Source organism: Belonocnema kinseyi, chromosome 2 (assembly GCF_010883055.1).
Source record: "Belonocnema kinseyi isolate 2016_QV_RU_SX_M_011 chromosome 2, B_treatae_v1, whole genome shotgun sequence".
NCBI classification, from domain to species: Eukaryota; Metazoa; Arthropoda; class Insecta; order Hymenoptera; family Cynipidae; genus Belonocnema; species Belonocnema kinseyi.
Window position 1 is genome coordinate 66,354,030 of NC_046658.1, and position 23,011 is coordinate 66,377,040.

Below are 23,011 nucleotides of genomic sequence, written 5' to 3' on the forward strand. Positions count from 1 at the left end.
GCGCTTAGGCAGCTCACAATGTTTATGATAATGGTTAACAGATGTAAATAATTTATAAAAGATGGAAGAAATCGATCTAGGTATTAAGTTATACTCATCTACTAATTTATTCCACTCGGATATTAAAGATAGTAAATTTTCTTCGACATATTCGTCGATAATTTCTTTCTTGAGTATTTTTTTGTCTCTTGAATTGCATTATTACCATTAGATTTTCGTTTTCCAATTTCACGCTGAACTTTCCTCTTGCTAAATTCTAAAATTGAACAGTACTCGCTCACGTTCTTTGTAAACAACAATTTAGCTAGATATGTACCTAATTTAAGATACTCGTCACAATTATTTAGTGAGGAGGTCATAATAGAATACAGTTTACATTCCTCGTAGTCCTTGATGTATCTAAGAACTTTCCAATGTCCAATACAATCGTCGTCAAAAAGTTTTTTTTTGCGGCCACATATTTCTTACACTCTTGAAGATGCTGGTCCAGAGTATATCTAACTTTATTCAAAATTTGCTTCGTGTCAGAAAGAGAAATTATTTTTTCACTCAGCTTCTTCAAGACTTCAAAAGACATTAGGAATTCATATTCATCTGGCAACTGGATCATTATTGATATGAAAGACCTTGGGTGGACTACAAGTTCCCCATTTATATTAAAGAAGCCATCTTCTCTTATACAAATTTGATCATAAGGCACACTACTGAAAGACATTATTCTCTTTCGGAGAGAATCCTCCTGAGCTTGAAAAATACAATCCTGATTGGGATGACTCCAAGTCGTCTTATACGCTTCCAGGAGAGCATTAAGTATTTGTAGATGTTCTGGTTCCAAATTTGAGTCCAGGTCCAGTGGCAGAAAGTTAGATGGTATTGATGTATCACATACTCCATCATCTGATTCCTCCTCCAGCTACTCCACTTTGTAGTACTTCAAAATCTTCATTTTCTCAATGCTGCAATCGGACCGTATGTGCTTTAGTTTCTTTTTTAATGATATACAAGTTTTGTGTTTGAATTTACGATTTGGCTTTCCTTTTCTGGAATAATCAGTTTTAAGACACATATATCAACTGAAGTATTGCTGTCGATTTTTTTTGCAGTAAAACTAATTAATTGACTAAGAGATAAACAACTCTAATTGTAATTAACTTTTTCAGTATACCAGTTGTTCAGACAGTACGCAATCCATACCATGTTACGCAAGAAGGGATTAGGTGAAAGGGGTGGGGCAAACTCTTGAGAAAAAAAAAAACAGAAAAAAAACTATTTGGAAAATTGGTTACTAAATAGCCTGTTCTCGAAAACTGATGGAAATTGATAAGTACAAGGTCACGTATAACTCCAGAATCTTAAAGGGCGTGACTGACTTGTATTTTATAAAAAAAAATTTTGTTCACTTATTACGCTTTGTAGGCGAGAATAAACAGCCGAGATTTTTTTCACGTTGTAAACATGCGAGGATATTTAAATGATACTGCGTGCCTTTGCAAAAATTTTCAAATCCACGTATTAATTCGATCATGGAAAAATGCACTGCGAGGGGAAAAATCGAAGGAAGTAAGAGCGTAAATATTATGCGGGAATCGCATGTCTTTCGCTATGCCAGTTGGCTGATGTAATCTTACATCTCCAAGTTCAGATATAATCAAGCAGTCAGGATATAAATGAACTATTTTTTAATCCTTTATTTCATTATACTTCTTATGATTTAAAGTAAAGAATCCAAAAGGCAGATTTTATTTTCCGAGCCGAAATTTGTTGTGGAAAACATGTGAGATGTGAACATTAAAAAAACATTAAACATTACATAATCATTCATGGAAGTAACGTCTCAGTGCATGGAAATATGCATCCGTCTCGTTCAAACTTCGACGATCGTTACGTAACTGACCCGACTGGCCTTTCCAGGTCAGTGAAGTTCTATTTATTATTATGGTTATTATGGGGGCTTAGCGGTCAATTTCAGCACCTATCAACAGTCATAATCGGAACTAAGGAATCTTAGCATAGGTCAGGTCTGTCAGAATCAGATGATATAACCTAACCTGCATAGTGAATCTAAAGAAAATCAGGGGAAGCTAGAAACATGAAAACATACGAAACCGTTTTGTATTTTTTACAAACTGTATGACATTCTGCCACCTCTTACAGATTATCTTGTTTTATTTCAATTCGATTATCCGAACAGGAAGAAATTACTTTGCACACTCACTAATTATGTATATTTACCGAAACATCTAGTTTTTCGTTTAAAAATAATGAATCCCCTGTTTAGGAAAGTGTTTGACAAAATAGAATTCAAAATACACTACGAAAAATTACGAATATTCGATATATTTGATAATTTTCGGCAGAACAAATCTCACATATGCGCGAGTGAAGTTGAGCGACGTTTTTGACAGGCGAGATAGAGTTACGTCATAACAGCACGGCACGTGGGTATGGTCCATGGACGGTTTGGTGTAAGTGTAGTTCTAATAGTTCACATATAGATATAGTTGTAAACTTGTATCCTATTTCTCGATATTTCGGGCTGCCTAGTATATATTTTAATTTTTAATATCCAATCACGAGAATCATAATATTTAAACTCCAGAAATGTGGGCTGATCAAAATTGATGAAATAGTCCCAAAAGCGCATGCGCTGTAGATCAATAGGGACGATGAAAGGGAGCAGTTCGGACTAGCTACGCGTGCCGGTAGTCGGTGCAGAACGAAATTGGGAAGAAAGAACCTGTTAGAACCTGTCAAAGTATGACGTAATCTGTCATGTTCAGTCACACACACACACAATTTCATAGGCTCGTGGCTAAATCATTTTGCTATCATTTTCATTTCATTAGTGAAATGTGTAGGTTTGAAGAATATCCAAGATGTTTTCCAGTCCGGTGAATATTCGTAGAACAAATTTGAGTTTATGTCTCCGCTCGCGAAAAGAACAGGTGGCAATTAAGTAGGTAGTGGTCTACTCCACTCACACACGCCTCCCACTTATGGTGATCCGTCTCGGCTGAAGGTCGTGAAGCAACTGACCTCGCCAGATAATGCTGCACTATTTATTAGTAATGGTATCGCGAATTAGCACTCAACTATGACACCTATTGGTAATTATTGAAATTAGGGTCGTAACGCTTTTTTCTGTCAAAGTAATAAAACTCTCGAACTATCATCACTTTCAAATCCATCTATTAAACATCCATCTCAAATAAAATAAATAATAATTTTACACTAAAAGCAATAATTATATATTTAATTAACAAGTAACACAATATTTAAGGAAATTTTGCGTCTCAAATTATTTTTAATATGGTTTATAAACTTGCAACTTTCACGGAGTAGATTATAAATCAGCTCTGTTTCTCTTAATTATTTATGTCACTTATTGTAAAATTGTTGTAAATGCTTGAGGCTGAAAAACAAGTTTTTAATTTTAATAAGCAACGGCTTGTGGTTTTAGTATTGCATGTATTAGGAAATCATATGCAAGGTCTCAGGGTTCGGACCGGTTGACAGTGTAGATGTACTCAAGAGATAAGCTAATTAGTGAGTGCACCACAACGCGTGGCCGGCGCCTAGATAGTGACTGTTGAAAAACCGGCAAGTGAACGGGCTATAAAGTAGACTAGCGTATAATTGCCCGGTTTGTGTGACAAGGGTCACGTGTTCGATCCCAGGTGCATTCGGATTTTTTAATGTGCATAATGTGCTTATCAGTACTAACGAATTAAGTAAATTTAAAAGCCGAAACTATTGAATGTACAATAATTAACAAAGATCCAATAAAAATATTATTAAAACAATGTTTAAATAATGACTCGTGCTGTTAATAAATTCGGATATTATATTTTAAATGATATGGTAGTATACTGTAATATAAATCTAGGTTTTGTTTGTACGTGGTTCCAAACCAATGATTTGAATTTCAAAATGAAGTTTATGAAGAAGTATAAAAAGTTTAGATAATAAATGTTACTGTGATAATGAAAGCCGTATTATTGTCGTCAATGACAGGTTAAGTGATAACTGTTCCAGAAACGCAAATCACGTTTGTAATTGACTATTTTAACCAAAATAAAAATATTACGTCTCATTATTCTCAAGGACACTGGAAATTGAGAACATTAATTTCTTCATGTCTGATGTGTAAAGCGCTTTAATAGCTAAACAAGCCAATATAGGTGAATATAAGAGGCAAAATGATTGGTTAATCAATTCGATTGATTCATCAGTGGTTGAGTACTTGCTTACTGCATGAATTTATAATAATAGTTGAATACTCCCACTATTGATTGAATAAATAAGATGTCAAAATAGAACTTATAACAGAGAAGAGATGAATCTTCTATTGTGTGAAAGATGTTTTCTCATTGCTAATTTAATTTAAATCAACCGTCGAAAATGTAAGTCTAGAATTTAGAATAGCGAATCAGAATAATGGTTCTTTTAACTTCTTATTGTCTTTATAGGATTTAATAAACATTTGCTTTAGATTAATATTAATATAAAAATTTGCCTCGCATAATGATAAGTTTTTAAAAATATCTTTTATATCGATTATAAATTTGTGTACAATTTTGTTGTAAGTATCGGAATAACTATTGTCGGATGCAATACTATCTTTGCGCCCAGTGTTGATATAAACTCTAAATAAGTATTGGCAAGCATATATATCGGACTTCTGTAGATTTAAAGATGAAGAAGCACAATTGAAAACTCAAACTTGGAAATCTACACATTCGCATGTGACGGGGAAGGGAATGTTTCTGAAAGTTACCATGCATGGTAACTTATGGTAATTTACCGATAAACTACCCTTAATTTCCCAAATTTACTGATAGACACATAAGTATTAGATCTACAAGTTTTTCCAATACTTAATCCACTACTTATTTTATTACTTTCTATGAAAAATCGGGGAATTTTATTGGCCACATGGACAGTGAAGGATTAAATTTTTTCTTTAATTTGAAAGGTCAGACATATCCTATATAAGAGGCGCTTTAAAGTTGAAATATCTGGATACAATAATAACATTTTTAATTACAAAAATGTATATATTTATTTTCGTTATATTTAATTTATACATTAAAACTGTTACAATATTCACATTCTGGCATATTCAAATAATAATAGGGAAAGGGGAAATTGGCCAGGAAAAATCAGGGTATTTTGAAAATGAAGTTTTGCTGCTACTTTGGAATTAATTGAAGTGATCAGCAGCTAGGAGTGTTTTAAACGGTGCTTTGAAGTATAATTTTCATGCAAAGTTTAGATTTCAAGATAGTTCAAACAAGATCATTCTAGGTATAAGAGAGAGAAAAAACTTACCTTTGAGACTAGGTTTTTTGGCGTCCGCTCTCTTCGGCTGTGGTTTGCTCGTAGGCAATCTTGTGGGAAAAGCGAACATAGCGACACTTGTAAGCATCAACATGGCGGATATGAGCACCAGACCTGTAAGTATTTAAGCGAAAACGTGTTCATTCACAAATATTAAGGAGCTGAAATCTGTTACAAATATTTTACTTTTTAGAAAATAATTGTAAAACCATTTGATTTTTGGGATTAGTCTTTCGAGTACATTGAGTCTATTTATAGAATGACATTATCACTGATGAAGACCCTCAAAATGACCCCATCAAAAAAAAATAATATTTTTAAAAAAATTCATTTCAAGTTACGTATATTAGACTGAGCGCAGATTAAATTCACGTTTAAATTTGACAAAATTGTATGAGAAAAGTCGATACTTGAGTACTAAATTTTCTTAAAACTTTTCAAAAGTCCAAGTAGAGCCAAAACTACTAAAAAAGTATTTTTTTGATTTATTTTAATTTAAACAATTGCTCATTGAATTTGCGATACGAAAATCTTGTACTGAAATAGAACTAAGGTACCAAAAAAGTTCAAAATTGTCCTGTTTCGCAGGACTGTTTTAGGACGAAAATGCCAGAAAGTACCACTTGATTTTTTGTCTTCGAAATTTAATTAGGCTTGAAAAAGCTTAGCGGCAGAAGTAATAAAAAATTTGTTTTTTTTCACCCGAAATTTGCACAGTGCTCATAGTATTTTTTTACCAAAAAGATAATACTAAAATGGAATGAAAGTACCAAAAAAGTTAATAATAAATCTTGCTTCAGCAGGATTTTTTTGGAGAAAAGTACTGCAAAAATGTTACGTATTATTTTCTTTATCTTAAGTTTTATTTAATTGAGTTTTTTTCAATAATTATATCTGCAATTAAAAACAACTGCTCAAAGTTGTTACAGATTAACATTGGTTTATCTTATCCTAAATGCAGTAAATTTTTTCTAGATTTCAGCAAAACTGGTTTAAATTTACGACGGCATGATATGAAATTTAAATTAGTCTTAAATTCCGTCATATTTTATATAAAATCAGATCAGTATTACTTAAATCTACATAAATTTCATTAGATATAATACAAACAATTTTCATCTGTATACATTTTAAGTATTCAGTTTGACCGTGTAATTCGATTTATTTCCTTTTAATTTAATTTAAATTCATTTTTAATCTAAATAAATTCATAGTTTTTAAATTAAGTTTTTTTTTCAAATTTCCTTTGAATGAAATTGAATTAAATTACAATCACTTGCATTCATTAACATTTACTTGACTGATTGGAATTTATCTTAGTTTTCCTGAAATTACTTGCATTGGCAATTAGTCCAATTAATTTGAATTTTCTTAAATTCACTTCAATTTTTTATTAAGTACATGGACTACTCTTTTTCACAGAGCGCACTGTTCAAAACGAAATTTTTTTGAGTTTCTTAAAACAGCTGTGAAATCGGGAAAATTAATTGTTCCTTTGCTAATATTAAATTCTGAAATATAATTAATTCTTGGTTCAATATTGAATCAAGAGAAATTAATTGCTCTTGAATTAATATTATATTAATGTAAATTTACTTTGAATTAACTAAATTCATATGTTAACGTTTCAGAATTTCCTTGAATTCTCATGAATTCTTGTTTTTGGATTCATAATAAATTGAACGTAATCATAAATTGTTTATTTCACTTTTAATATACTTGAAAAAAGGATAAATTAATTTCAAAGCAACTTTTTCAGTAAAATTTACTTGAATTAACTTTAACTTTTCATTATATACATGGCGTATTCCATTTCATATGCGCGCACTGCATAAAACAAATGTTTTTAGATTTTCTTGCCGCGCAGACCATTCGTCAATGAAATGTTATTGCGTCAAAATCAAGCCAATTAAAATTTATAGCTAACGAATTAGAAAGAAAATTGTATAGAATTTACGATATAATTGACATTTTATAATATTCTGAAATATTAATTAAATTAATTATCAAAACCTAACAAAATGAATTGCAATTATGTGTTTTGAGATATTAGGTATTTCAATTTTCAATTAAAAAAATATATATATGAAAGTACATATATTTAAAAAAAATGGTTACCTCTGTCGTAAAGTTTGTCAAATATCCTTTAAATTCATGAGTTCAAAACTTTCTTTGGCTTGAAGCATATATAAGATTTTATTTTAAAATGGTCTGCACACCTAATTATACCAAATTATTTGGTACAATTGGGCGTGAATGCTATAATACCATTTCCTATATTTATCAGTCATGGAATATGGTGGTTTATGGGCTTGCACCTAAAATATGGTCCAATAGTATTGCTTTTGGGCAGTGCGCTCATATGAATTGAAATGTGCCACACAATGTACTGAATCTCTTAACTTTGGTATCAATTCTTTATCATACTGACATATAAAAATGATTTTCACATCCAAGCAGACGTTAAAATCACTTAGTGGTTTTAAAAATGTGACAGGAAAATTTCTTTTAAAAAAGTATATAATTATATTATGATGATATATATAATTGATTCAGCTAATGCTTTATTATTATTTAACATACATGCAACTTGCATTGAAAACTAACCATTGAAAAATTGATATTTAATTATTGCAGGAGTCCCTATTTCAAGTCAAAACATAATGGTTAGATTTTCTGTATGCTCATTATAGGAAATTGGAAAGATAATTACTATAATGGATTCTATTAATAACGAGCGTAAAGAGAAATTCAATTGAGGTCTGCATTTAATTATATTATTCAATTTCAATGTGACGTTACATCTCGTCAAGGAGACACATTGCATAACAACTTCCGAACAGGTTTGCGTAGGTAAACTCTGTCCGGTATTCACAACTTTTCCTGCCAGAATGCAGTGTGCACCCATAGAATTACTCAGTCGTTATAGCTTTAAATACACCATAAATTATTCAGCAAATTTACATTTAAAAGTTTCGCCATATGACTCATGTCCAAATCGTTAACAATTAATTTAAAATTACAAATTACACTTACCCAACCACCAGGCTCCTACCCATCTCGGATCGGCAGGAGTAATTGGGGGGTCAACTGACAAATCCGTATAAAGTCTTGTACACATGGAACCCAAAATGAAGCCCAAAGCTGGACCCAATATTCTTACACCAATAGTAATAGCTATATGAGAAAAGATAAATATAATAATCGTAAATATAAAAGAAACTCTAATTCTAGTTGCATGAGTGGTTCCATAAACTGCAAAAAGAAAAGTAATAGAAATTTTGAAATTGAAATCATGAAATATTGATTGAACTTCAACGGAACTTTCCTTCTGAAGACTGAAAAACCTGCATGTTTTTTTTTTAATTACCGAAATAAAGAGGACTTTCTCGACTCGCAACGTTATCATCAATGTAGGGTATTCCCAGGGTATTCACAGCCGTTTGACCCATTCCCACACCCAATAAGGATACGAAAAATATCGCCAGGACCACCGTAGTAATTTTGCTCTGGATTCTCTGCTCTGTGAGAAAGTCACCCTCGCAGTATTCGGCAGTGTCGGTATGTCTGAAAATTTAAAAATTGCAATTAACATATTTTTTAACAATTTGAGCTACCGACGCATTTGAACCACTTCAGGTAGTCGATTCTTTCTAGCGGAACGACCGTGAAATATCGGCAAATAATCGAAACGCGAGACTGAAGTCAAAGCGGGAATTCTTTCGATCTTGACCTTAATAAGTGTTCGAGTAATTCATGTGTTTTTATTCGACTACAGGTCGATACAAGGAAAACGGCGGTCTGTTTGTCGACAGTCTCGGTTCAACAGGTCCCGATTATACATTCCGATTTGGTCCCAGGAGTCATTAACCCTTCAGATCCAGAAAAAAGTGTTTTTGTTTCGAATAAATTCTTTAAAATGCACTTATGTGAATCGAAAATGGAGTGATTCGTAAAAAATATATGTTTACTACAATATACGTATCTCGTGAATATTATAAGATGTAATTAAAGTCATAGAATGGTAATTTTTACCTTGGAAAATTGCAAGCTAATCTTAGAAAATAACTGCGACTCAAATTTTTGCCCGACTAGACTCACTGACAGACTAACCGTTATTCAAATTCAACGTTACATTTTTTTTAACGAGGAAAATTTTACTGCTAGAACGTTGCTTTGCTCATATCTTGAGTCACGTAACATTCATTGTGGTCGACTTAATCATATTATTTTACGAATGGTAGAAAACCTTTCATGCTGAAGATCGCGAATTTTTTATTTATATTACATTATTATTGCTATTTATATTATATATTATATTTTATTATAATGTAAAAAATGACTCACGATTGCAAACTCTTGTTGTCAGGTCTGTCCATAAATTTGCAGAGATTTACTGGAGTGGGATCCGAAGTAAGTTGTACGTGCATCACTTGTTCGCCAAAAATAAAGTGAGGCATCGAGCAGGTAAATGCACTCGCGGCGAAGAGGATCATACCCCAAGCTATCCACTTCGGCCGATGACCCTGACCTCCATAATAGGTCAAAAGCAAGGACGATCCTATTTGACCGATTTCCGTGGCCGACATGATAATACCTGTTGTTTTCGATTGGATTTGGAAGAGCTTCTCGATCGTTGTTATCACAGAAACAAAATACGTGTAATACATCCCTTGTAACACCTAAAAAATATCATATTTGGTAAAATTACCAAAAGAGCTGACAATATGATAACTTTTCGAAATATGTTGCAAATTGCGATTATTGATATTAACGGACGTCTAGGGCATTTGAGGGCTTTATTAATGCTAAATCGGGGGATTCTGATAGATCTCCTTTCGGAACTACCGGAAATACTTAGTATTGTTTCTTACACGTTTTCCACAATGCTTTTCAATAATTCACAAAGTTTAAGTCAATCGGCGTAAACACAACACTTCTTTTACAATCAAATTATTGAAATTACTCATTTACAACCTACATGTTTTAGTAATTACTGTTTACACTCGACAATAATGTATCTCTTATCACCTACATAAAAGCTACATTTAGTAAAAGGATAAGTATAGACTCTACAATGCTTTTGAGAACGGTCAATGTCGTTAACAGAAATTTTCAACTAAAAGTGGTCTATACTTTTTAGGCAGTTTAATAAAAATAAATGTCTTTGATTTTTTAAGCTGAGTCCGGAATTTTTTTATTAGGTGACAGAAAATATTATTACCATATGGTTTTAAAATTTTTCCCTGCTTTTCCTAAAATTACCTCAATTTTATCGTGGTAGATTCACTATTTTCATGTGCAATGCATTTTTCAAGTGCAAATTATTAAACGAAAACTAAATTAATCGCTGCCATAAAAAAACCAGGTTCAAAGTTTATTATTGAATAACAAATCCGTTCTGCAACACTGTTCCGACCCAGGTCGCTAATCATTTTCTCTAGCGAGTTTTAGTATAATTTAAAAAATGATTCAATAGACCTTATTTCTTAATAATAAACACCGAAATTCAATATTTCTCAAATACGCTATCACCAAATATAAAAAAATTATTTTTGAATAGGGAGAATCACTTGAATATTGAAGAAAATCGTTATTATTCATTTAAAAAATAACTAAACATAACTTTGAACACCGCGAAAGACTATAAAATGGCAACACGCGACACTTTTTACTGGTTTTAACTTCCTTTAAAGTACTGTTTGTTTTTCTTTTTTTATAAATTACATAAAAACCAATTTGGTTAAATTTAAAGATTAACACAGGCGCCACTAAAAGACTTAAAAAAATTCCGGGCAGAAGTTTTAAAAAAATCAAAACTTTGGACGCTATTAGTCACCCTATTCATTATATTTAATTTGATAGTTTCTCGTCGAAGCAAATTGTCATGTAATCATATCACATTGCAAAATTAAAACATTAATAGAATTGTACATGTTCATGTTCTTTTTTGAGAAATTGTCTTACCCAGGTGAGGCAAAATGTAACCAAAAAGGCTTGCTTGGTGGCGAAGATTTGAAGCCATCGGGGTCGGAAAACACCCCATCCACAGGAAACCTCATCATCGATAAAATCTGTATCGAAACTGGCCGATTTCTCATCCAAAGGAATGATGGATTTTCCATTTTCCAGTGCACTAATTTCCAGCGATTTGCCATTGACGATCTTGCCGTTCCCATTGCGATTGATGCAAATGACGCCGTTACCATTTGTCATCTTTCCATTAGGCGGAATGATCGTCATGGCGTCGACTGTTCCATTTGATAGCATTTGCGTATCCTCACCCGCCATAACCATGATTGGATCGGAATTCTCCTTCCTAAAGTGACCTCCTCGTCCTCACGACTCTTATGCTTCTAAGGTCCGCTTGATTGACCTAAAACAATAAATATATTAATTTGTTAATCTTTTTTATTCTCATCATTAAACATAAGAATATAATTATTATTACGATTAAAATAATAACCACCGTTTCATTATTCAATTTTATACGATTCATTTTGGGTTCTAGCTTTCTAAATATTTATTTTAATAATAGTTATTATTCTCCTGAATAAGAAGGAAATTCTTGTCATGTTCAGGTAGATGGTTATTACATAAAGCAACGAGATCAAGAAGTAGTATCAGTATAAGAGGTGTTCTCTCACTTTCGTTGGCATCCAACTTTCCTCATTCTACTAACGTTCGAGTGCCTATCGTTCCACTCACCTATGTATTTTCACTTACAATGAAAGTGATTTTGTTATACTGGGTAATACAAAATAAATTTAAAATGTGACTTATGTTTTATAACAGAATGTCATGATTATGTATATTAAAAACAATTTTCACAACTAAATAAATGGCTTTTTGTGATGCCATATTGAGGGGAAAAAGATAAAATCCTGCCTTCTCTTTTAAAGAATATTGTTTTAGATTTCTGGATGAGTCTTATTTTTGGAAAACTGGTGAAACCTGTTGAACGACTTATTCGTCATTAATGATGATTCAGTGTGTGGGATGTGCGAATGGAGACGATCTTATCATAAAGCAAGAATTAGCTTTTGCCTTAGCTTAAGGAGGGCAATGGCGAATTATTGAGGCCGCTGAAATGAAATTGAAAGTATACCCGATGGCGATTATTCTCCAGCTGCAATTACTCCACTGATGTATCTACTTGCAAATGGTCAAAGTTTGAAACTTTCTGGTTCTCTTTTGGCAGTTTGCAGAGTTGAAAAAATGAAATATAATAAAATTCGGGATGAGTTATAATAAATAGTGTTGAGAAAAACATAATATAAGAAAACATGATGAGTTTTAAGAATTACATTTGAGCCTTTAATTAATGCTAATATATGAGTAGTGATGTCAATATCATGAATCGAAAGACTGAAAAAATTATTTTTCTAGACGAATTTGCAAATTTCATTGCAATTACTTTAATAAAAGTTACGTGGGGAACGATACGATAAAATATAACTCGTTAGACCTTTATTAACTAGTATTAATAAGTGTTTTGCGTACATAGGTACTGTAGATAGTGTACGAGTATTATTACAATACAGATGCAAAACATTTTTGTATTGGTATTCGATTGTATAAAATAATATCTTGGCTCGTTTGTGGTAGAGACTTGGTCTAGGTCGCCTTTCACTGTCCTACTGAAGTCTCGTGGTTACTTGGTTAGTTATCCTATTCTGCCAGTACTTCAATGCCAGCGTGTAACACGTTGCCATATACCTTCATCCAAAAGAAGCCATTTTCAGCTCATTTTCATTTACTTTGAATTCCACTTTCAAAACATGACTTTAAGTAACACTTAAAAATCTTTAAAATATATGTATGTTTAATTATTTACAAACACACTCTCGTTGATCCAACTAAAAAATAATTGGGTAGCACCTAGATAATCATGATATAAAAAAATTAGTTTGTGGAGTTCTTATGGGTCTGCTCCAAGTCACGTTTTCACTAAAGATACCTTGTGACGCCACAATTATAATATAACCTAGTAATTTTTTGTCCACTTTTGTATTATTTCTAAGTTTATTGGCATTAAGTTAATATTTCTATTCAATGTATATTTTATTACTACTTCAAATGGAAAAATCGTATGAATGTTGGATATTATTTCTGTAATATTGTTTTGTATTTTGGAAAAACACGTGATAATAATAGTTCTTCTGGTGTAAGTAAAAGAATAGCATTGCTCAAGACCAATGGTAAATGATTTATATTAATTTGATTCATTGACGAAGAAAGAAGTGCCTTAACATGCTCAAAGATGCTCGGCTTCTCAATCAATCAAAAGATATGAACTGCATGGCAAAAGACTGTTCCCAAACCATGAGCCTTCAAAAGGCCATAAGAAACATTGCATTCATAGTTAAACAGTAATAACAGTACGTTTTCATTCGCAATTAATCTTTATTCTCTACTAATATTATAATTTTAGAAACTTTGTACATGTAAGGCCCTTGTCAACTTACCCGGTCAGGGCCAGAGTAAATTCTGCATCGTTTGAGTTAGGTGACTTTTTATTTGGATATGTCATTCTAGAGTGAAAATAAAGGGACACGTATTTTAAAGCTTGATCATAATTTAATTTTTTTATTTATACGATTACTTCCTGATCAATTCTCAAAAAATAACAAAAAATTTATATTTTTCAAAAGAGTTCGGTTTTTGTTGAACCCGGAAATTCTGGCTATTTCAATAGATCACAAAAAAATCGAAAACAAATTTTGAAAAACGAAAAATTGGCGGCGGGCGGCTCTTTTTATAAAATTCTTGAATATCCTAACTTTTTTTCCTTGGAAAGCCACTGCTTCACAATAAAACTATTTTTGAAAAATTGAGTTTTCTCATTTTTTCGGAAATAACGAAAGCTGCAAAGAAAAATTTTGCAGCCTGAAAAATGTTTTAGCACGGTTAAACTGATAGTATTTCTTTTTATATTAGTATAGACTTTTAAAAATATTGGAAAAACTTCAAAAGTTAGGGTTTTTCTAAATATATTCTTTTCGTGTTTTCAAAATTCGATGAAGAAAAGCAAGAAAATTTTCAGGAAAGGCGCATCTCTTCCCCCCAATATTTCTTTACAGATTCTGTAAAAAATTTATAGACGTGTACACTTTTATATCAACATTTTCTCGCGCCTTTCGTTGCTTCAAATAAATTGCAAAAATTAGATTTCTTGAAAATAGTTTTTACATTCTCATCCTAATGAGAAGGTATTGGTTTTATGTAAAACTCCATCCCAGGCGAAAATACTATATAAAGTTTATATATAGTGTAAAGTTTTGTATAAAATATTCATTTGTTTCATACATTTTTTTTATAAAACAAATGAATATTATCTATAAAACTTCACACTATATATAAAATATATCTAATTTTTCCGCCTGGGATACTGATTTGAAGGCTGATTTTTTTAATTGCCTATATCAGCGGAGTCTCATCCTTACAATTGACGTGATCTAATTTCAACTAACCTAACCTAACCTAAACTCACCTAACCTAACCTGTCCTTATATAACCCTTATCTTCCAACGCAGATTCTACTATTCCGTAAAAAACGTACATTTTAAGACGATAAGCAATGCCTTTATAAAGAAAATAATATGAACTTTTCTGTTTTATAGTCTCTACTTTACGATTTCTGATTGATTCTGATTCTATTGATATCGACAATCTTTTTAGCATTTTTCGCTTGTGTCTGTAACCAGGGCAGCTCCACGTGGTCACGGTGGGCAACGTGGTGACAAGGTGAACGGTTCCATCAAAATATAAAAATCATGGAAGAACGCTATCAGAGTAGATGGGATGAAGTCATGATGGCTGATTTTTGTTGAATGTTTTACTTTTATTGTTTTAATGCATAAAACAAAAACTGCTCATCCTATAAAAAATAATGATTTAAAATTTGTAGCTCTTTTTTGGATACACCAGTTTTTTTCGATTTTTCGAAGCTTGTGTCGTTAGTACAAATAAAAAATTAATTTTTTTTATATTTAATGTTGTTTTTTATGACTAAAAACAAAAACTACGCATCCTATCGAAAAGCGATTCATAAAAAATTTGTAGATTTTTCCAGGGCGCGAAATTTTAGCTTATTTTTTTCGTATCTTGCATATTTTGACCAAAAAATGAAATTATTGGATTTTTCATTATTTTTGGCACGATGAAATTTTGAATTTAAAACTTTTCGATCAAATGAAAAAAGTTGCTATGATAATCTTGTAGGGTTTTCAAAAGCAAACGTTTTTCTTCTCTTAACTTTTTTTCATACCATGCGTTGTTTGGCTTAAAATGTTCATTTTAGTTTGTTTTTTTATTTTGAAAATGCTCTTACTCTGATAAATTTTTTTAATAAAAAAAAGTAATTTTAATAAATTGTTTAAGTTTCTAAGTACTATGAATGACCGGACTTAGAATTTTTAAATCTTGAAAAAATGTGGTTTCAAAAATTTGGAAAGGCACTTACTTTTTAAATTTCATACGAAATAGCTGATTTACGAACTCGTGCTTACTTTTCAGGCCTTAAAAAAGTGTGCTAAAGCAGAATCCAATCTGATCAATTTTTCGAAAGTTATCGCGCCTACAGAACATGCACAGTCACATGCACGGTGGTTTATTCAGATTGTCGTGGGGGACCAATATTAAAGTTAATCAATGCCTGGCCTAAAAACGCATATACGCTCTATAAATATGCAATGCGCTTTTTCTTCAATTCGCTTTTATAAAATTGAGTACCAATGGCCTCTAAAGGGTGACAAGTTAAAGTAAAATAAGGGTGACTAAGGAGAAAAGTGAATCAATAAGCACTGTATGCGTCATCAATACGAAGCGTCACTAACTTATTCTATTTTTTATTTAGAAGAAAATTCATTGAGAAAACTTTTTTTTTTTATTTACAGCAAAACTCTTCAATAGCCTTTCCTTCTATAAACCTTCCGAGAGTTGACGCTGCGCCGCAGGTAGGTATAACTGGTGCTGCGCGGGAGCAGCGGGATCTGGGGTTGTCACTCAGGCGAGCACTGAAGCGTGAACAAACAAAAGCGGAGCTGGCTATAATGAGTTAGTTCTCACCCATCATCATCCCCAAAATCGGCGCTATAGAAGAGTTTTAATGTATTTATTTTTGAATTTCTTTAAGATAAATTATGTCAGCTGCAGCTCACCACTCTCTGTCTCTCTCTCTCTCTCTCTTTCTCCCTCTTGTTCTTGCTAATCCTAATTTAAGTACATTTATACTAATTATTAAAAAATAGCCATATCTACATGTACAAAAATTCCGATACAAATAGTCGTATGTTTTCAGTACGAATAGGGAGAGCAGAAAAAAGAGCCATTCTTACTGAAATTTTGGAACAAATAGTCGGATTTTTGTGTATACACACCTATATTTGTACCGAAATTTGGGTACACGTAGGCACTTCTTTAAGAAATTGTAAAACGTGGTAAAATTAATTTATAAATAATTTTTTATATGATTTCAGGAGTATGAAAAGTTCCTAAAGAAGTTTCTTAGTTGACCTGAAAATTTAATTCCAATTCTAAAAACTTATTATTATGTTTTCTTTTGTTTATTTTTAGTTCATCAAATAAAAAATGGTCAAAAAAGAGGAGGACAAGTATGCAAGTTTCTCTCGGATGTAAAGTAATCTCTTATTTAGGCGCAAGCCAAATGTATCACGTAGGTATATTTTCTGACCATTTGAGAAAAAAACATTTGTTTGTTAAGCTAGGTCTTAATAGAACTTTTTATTTTAATTTTAAAAAGTAGACGGAGAAGATGCAATGAGTCAAAATGCGATAAAACGATAATTATTTAAATATTTTTCAGATCATTAGTACAATGAAAAATTGTGTTAAATTTATGGTTTAATATATATTATAGCATAATTCATTATTATTTTTTATTTGCATACACTACACTAGAATGTAAAATGGCTATGAAATAGCCGATTATGTAATACGAGTGAACGTGGGTCGTGTCGACGGCCCTGCAGGTCGATGATAATGGGATCGGAAATGATGTCGCGGTAAACTTATGGCAACCACAATGATGGTAATAGTAAAAGGCTTCAAACCGTAAAACATAAACCACATCATTTCCCCACTGAAATTTGTTATTTATTGCTATATTAATCATAATTATAGAACATAATTCCAATCAGCTCTTTTAATTTCAGATTCTTAATATTCATATTACAGAACTTATAATCAAGTGGAATTTTTACAGAAAAGTTGCTAATTAATCAAACACCCATTAAATTATTTAGGTAAATTTCCTCTGTTAAATTATATATTTCAATTAGTTTCAAGTACATGCAATGAATTATGCCTTTATCAATTGGATATTTTGCATTGAACTACTAAATCCAGGACTGATCATTTTACATTTTGAATTAAATGCGGAAAGTGAGCGGAAAGTGCAAGGATTATCAGGATTCGGCATTGATTCAATTTGAACGATAAGCTCGCCGAGAAAATGAATTCTTTTCTTCAGATTCCTCTAAGGATCACACTAAAGTTGCGGCTAAAGTTGGTATCGTTTAGAGCGCTCTTGAAAATAACATGAAGACGCATTCACAAACCAAACGCTTGAAAAGTAGGGCTGATAAGTTAGGAATCGATTTACAGTTATCGACCAATGACTTGAGACGAAAAGTTTTCTGCATATGAATATGCCTTTTATGTTGACTACTTTGCTACATAACCTGTAAATTATATTTATCAAGTTATTATATCTATTTTTATTTCGGTATTATTTTGTAATTTAATTACCTTCATTAAGTTATGTCCATCAGAGTTCGATTACATGCGTATTGCGTGCTTTAAGGTAAATATTGTGTTAATTATTAAGCATAATATCCAAATCGGCCAAGCGAAAAATAGGTTCTTTAAAAATTGGCTCAATTACACTTGAGATGGTTTAGCACCCCAAGTGTGGTATCATTTAAAGCGCATTTCTCGTTTTGGTTTCCTTTTCAGCAAGTGGGGTTCATTTTTGTTGCAGCTCCGTTGGAACCAAAAATGGGTTCGAATGGAAACCTTAATTTTTTCTGTGATAGACATGCTGTGCATAAATCATACATTCCGCGCGTTTACGTTTTTATAATTTATCTCATCTAAATTCTTGCAAGTAATTGTTTACATTTTACTTTCAACATTTACAGTTAAGGATTAAAAGAAAAATCGAAATATCATGGAACAACTTGTTATCTTGTTACTTTTTGGTCTTATACCATTCAATATATTGTGAAAGTTATGGATTGAAACGTGCCTCATCAAAAATTTTCTTGAAATTTTCTGCATTTGTAAAAAATCATAAATAAAACCATAAGTTCATAGAACATTAGACTGGCAATGAACTATCTTGACCAGTGATGTCAGACTATTTAGTTTAAAGTCCTCTCTCTTTACTTAACGATTTCCACTTTTATTCTATCATAGCTTATGGAAAATACATCAAGTAATAAAAAAAGAAAAACAAAGTAGCAAATATTCCAAAAGGCTAAGGATTTCCACGTTTTTAACATTCATTGTTATGTTCCTTCTTTTCTGAAAATTAGAATATATAATATTTTTCCTTATATAAGGACTATTAAACGTAAGTTTTTATAGGATAGTTTTTAATTAACCTCCGATATCGTCAGCATAATATTTTCCTCTGCATTTGTTGAATTAAACTGGCGATGTATATTCCATTTACTAGTGCAAGGTGGTTGTCTCGTTTGTTTGTGTGAATAACGAAATGAAGGTTGAGGTCAAAAAGTTGAACCGCGCCTATTAAGGAAGGTGCAACCGCACGGGTATAGGCACTTTTGTGGTAACGGCACCCGTTACATTTTATTAAAGGGCAATAAATTAGTAGCATTTCAGAGTAAGACGGAAGAAACAAGCTGTTACAGTGCAGTGATATAGTCGCTTGTAAAGTCTTCGAACTAAGCCAGAATTCGAGGTCAGAATTCCTTCAGTGCTTCCCCATTCTGATTAAAAAAATATCATCTGCCAAATTCTAGATACATAATTTAAAAGGCTTTCGTTTGAACAGAAAATACAACATTATATACGGGTACTGAGAAAAATATATTATACCGTTTATAATATTGGATTTTAAAATTTAATACAGCTAGCTATATAGATATTAAGCCGCACAATGTGGATGATAATTAAAAAATACCGGATTATAAATCTTGATATCTTGATTTTGTGACTTACCTATCTATAGATTTCTTGTCCCAAATTTTAAAATACAAGATCATAAGGGTTATAATAAACGTTTCTCAGTTTATGGACTCCGCTACTAGAATCTAGTCAATTTGATTTAATTCTTTTCAATGCTACTACATTTGACATTTTTAATTCTACGGAATTGAATTGAATGAACTTAATTCAACGAAATGATAATGACTTCTATGGAATTCTACCGAAGTAGTTTGAATTCTACTGAAATATCTCGAATTTTACTAAACTGTCTTCAATTTACAGAAATCTATTTAATTCTGCCAAATTTGAATCAATTCTATAGTATTCTCATTAATTCAACAAAACTCAAGTACAATGTGTCAAATTTTAAAGGCATCAGCGAAATTATCCTCTATTGTAAATTTTTGTATAAATTCAATGGAATTCTACTGAATTCTGGAAAACTCCACTGAATTCCACTAAATTAAAATAAATTTTACAATAGTCAGGCTATTGATTTGATGGAATTCTACGAAAGTCTGGTGTATTCGAAATAATTCTACTTAATTATGGTAAATTGGAATTAATTCTATGAAATTCAACTGAACTCCTTTAAATTCGAATGGATTTATCGGAACACTACTGAATGTCAGCAAATTATAATTAATTTTACGGATGTTTACTTAAATGAAAAAATTAATGTGAATTCTAGGAAAATAGACGTACAATAATACTAGTGCAATAATACTAATCTCTAGCTAATTCAATGGATTTCTAGTGAATTACTGCTACTTCTAATAAATTCCAGTAAATTATGATATATTCTATTGACTTTTATTTAGAATTTGAGCGAATTGTAGTGAATTTTCATGTGTTATGCTAAATTCTAGCGAATTCTCTCAAATTTGACCGATATCTACTGAAATATATTAATTGACCTTCAGGCTCAATGCATTTAAGTGAATTTTCTGTGAATTTACTTAGAAGATTAAACTAATTTGAATATGAAGAAAGTACTATAGAAATTGGACATTAACAATACATAGAATCACCCTGCCAAGAAATAATTCTACTAAGAATAAAAAAAGGATCCATCTCTTTCTTTACCACTAATTTCTATCTGCAGTGTGCAATCTATGTGCATAACTTTAACAACTCTCGAAGTGACTCTCGTCTAATCATGACTAAATTATCCAGCAGAAAAATAAGCGCTAGAGGGCATTTGGCTTGGAATAGTGCACAATTAAGGCTTCTCAGTCTCTATATCTAGAGTGCTATAGAGTCTGATCATATCTCAGGGATAGAAAGCCATAGCGTGTTATTTGCCGAAAAAGATGAAGTTGATAGGTGGACATGATTGTTCATAATTGGTGGGGCTTGTTCGCCAATGTTATCTATTATTATATCGCCGAACATTTACGAAGCATATCTGTGTATTGTATATCTATAGCATGTGTACCAATAAATGGTACCATCATATTTTGACACCTAACTATAACATCTACCAAGTTACCAAGGTATAAATGTGCTGTTTCATCGAACATGGAGGTCCTGAACATTTATGAATATTTTACAGACACCCTCCTCTCAACGTTATTCAGACATATATCTTAATTAAACTAGTCATGTGTCGGCAAATGTTAGCTGAACCAAATAGTTTTTTATCAGCAATGATTTGCAACTAATAAGTCTATTTTCGGTAGAAGGCTATTAACTATTTTTTATTTTCATCTGGTTAAAGGTTTATGCGATATCATTTTTTGAACCTTGACTCGAATAAGACGACTCAGCACATATGGACAAGTTAAATTTAGAAAGAAGGGGAATGATATCTGCGAGCAAAGCGTGCTCTGGATAAATCTGTGCTTTCCCGAAGATTACCGTTTTAATCAAATCGCATTTCCACGTTTTACAATTTTGTTTATTTTCTCATATTCTTTAAATAAACACATAAAAAATCTAACTGCAAGTTGATGAGATTGATACACGTTTCCTACACATCAGAGAAACCCTCCGCTTTTTTTCTTACAATTGAATAAAAATGCTGGAAGTAATTGACAATCTTTTTCTTATGATTTCTGATTTTATCGAGAGTCTAATTATATGAGTAAAAGATTGAGCTTGATTCACATCAGTCCTCTCATCTGTCTGCAATAATTTAACGCACTCGTTTAATGAGTATTTAAAACACCTGCAAATGTGGATGAAAGAGGTTATATCATGGAACACACACATTTATCACAACATATTGACCCACTTTTGTTTGAAATATTACTTGATATTATCTTAATTCAACCGCCTTAGCGCAAGTTAATCAGATTTACTTAAAGTCAACTATGATTATCATAATATCACGCGTTTTATAACATCACTAATGTACCAAACAAATGCCTTTATATACTTCACTCTCAAAGTAACGAAACTATGAAAATATTAATTAAAAACTTTTTTATCTTCCATTTATTTCTTGAGTAAAAATAAGGGGTCATTAGCCTTGTGAAAAAGTTGAACTGCATTCCAAAGAGCTGGTTTAAGAGCATGTATATATTTTTCTTTTTTTTTTATGAAAATAACATCGTTGATTTTCAGTCGCGACGATGGTCGAGTGTACCTTTCAAAGGTAGAGATTAGATCTTTGTGTGGTGATTGTGGTACATGTTCTGTGAAGGCATCACCTACTTTATGATACGTGAACCCTAAAGAGGTATCTCCAAAATTCTTGGTGGATAAGAAGGAACTCGTGGGTATACGAAAGGAAAGTAAACGTTGCGGCTCTCTGCAAATTGTCTCGGTAAATGTTTGAAGAATGACGTCAGGCACTCAGGGAACTGCGATTCGGCACTCGGACCTTTATACTTTTATGCACGCAATCACCTACACATGCCACATGCACATGGGCTATTGATCATACAGACCAGCAACGTATCGTGTGAGGCTGATATTGTCGCTTGTTATTGAACGCCTTAGCGGGAAGGGGAGACTGATTGATGCATACAATTCTATCTTCTGACATGCATAAGCCTGCATGCGGAAAAAATTACTCAGGAGAAATAAAGATGTTGAGAAGTTAGAGAAGATAATGTTGTGGTCAGCTCTTTCAGTCTAAACATTATCCGGAAGGTCTGGTGATTGAGTTGAGGTAAATTGTAAAAGTCAAATAATATTTTTAAAAAACTGGGAAACGTCTATTGAGTCAAAATAATAGTCCACTTTTCAGGGAAAATTATCTGGGTAGAATGATGAATAATAGAGCTTCGATATCATTGGAGATGGCGGAAAATTTATCTGAACCGAACTCACGTAGCAGGTAGCGAGACATGCTGGGAAATTCAGATCAATCGATCCTTCCGCTCTAATTCCGAACGGTTACCCGATTGTACTAAAATTGTATTATTGACAATGCAGCTACATACTATCAAGGCATATGATTTTTACGAAACATTAAGACATTTAGAGTAATTGAAGAAATATGCTCTTTTAAATTAAGTATTATTCA

At 32.0% G+C, this 23,011-nt stretch overlaps 1 protein-coding gene across 2 annotated transcripts in view; it reads right to left on the minus strand.

Moving 5' to 3' along the window:
• LOC117183086 (solute carrier organic anion transporter family member 74D) overlaps positions 1-23,011 on the minus strand; it is a 196,659-nt gene that overhangs the window by 17,287 nt on the left and 156,361 nt on the right. For both annotated transcript variants that reach the window (XM_033376242.1, XM_033376243.1), the window contains 5 exons: positions 11,308-11,716; positions 9,688-10,022; positions 8,711-8,907; positions 8,377-8,517; positions 5,332-5,454 (listed from right to left, as the gene is read on the minus strand). In XM_033376242.1, coding sequence (XP_033232133.1) covers positions 5,332-5,454; positions 8,377-8,517; positions 8,711-8,907; positions 9,688-10,022; positions 11,308-11,637 — 1,126 coding nt within the window. In that variant the 5' untranslated portion in view covers positions 11,638-11,716. The remainder of the gene's footprint in view (positions 1-5,331; positions 5,455-8,376; positions 8,518-8,710; positions 8,908-9,687; positions 10,023-11,307; positions 11,717-23,011) is intronic.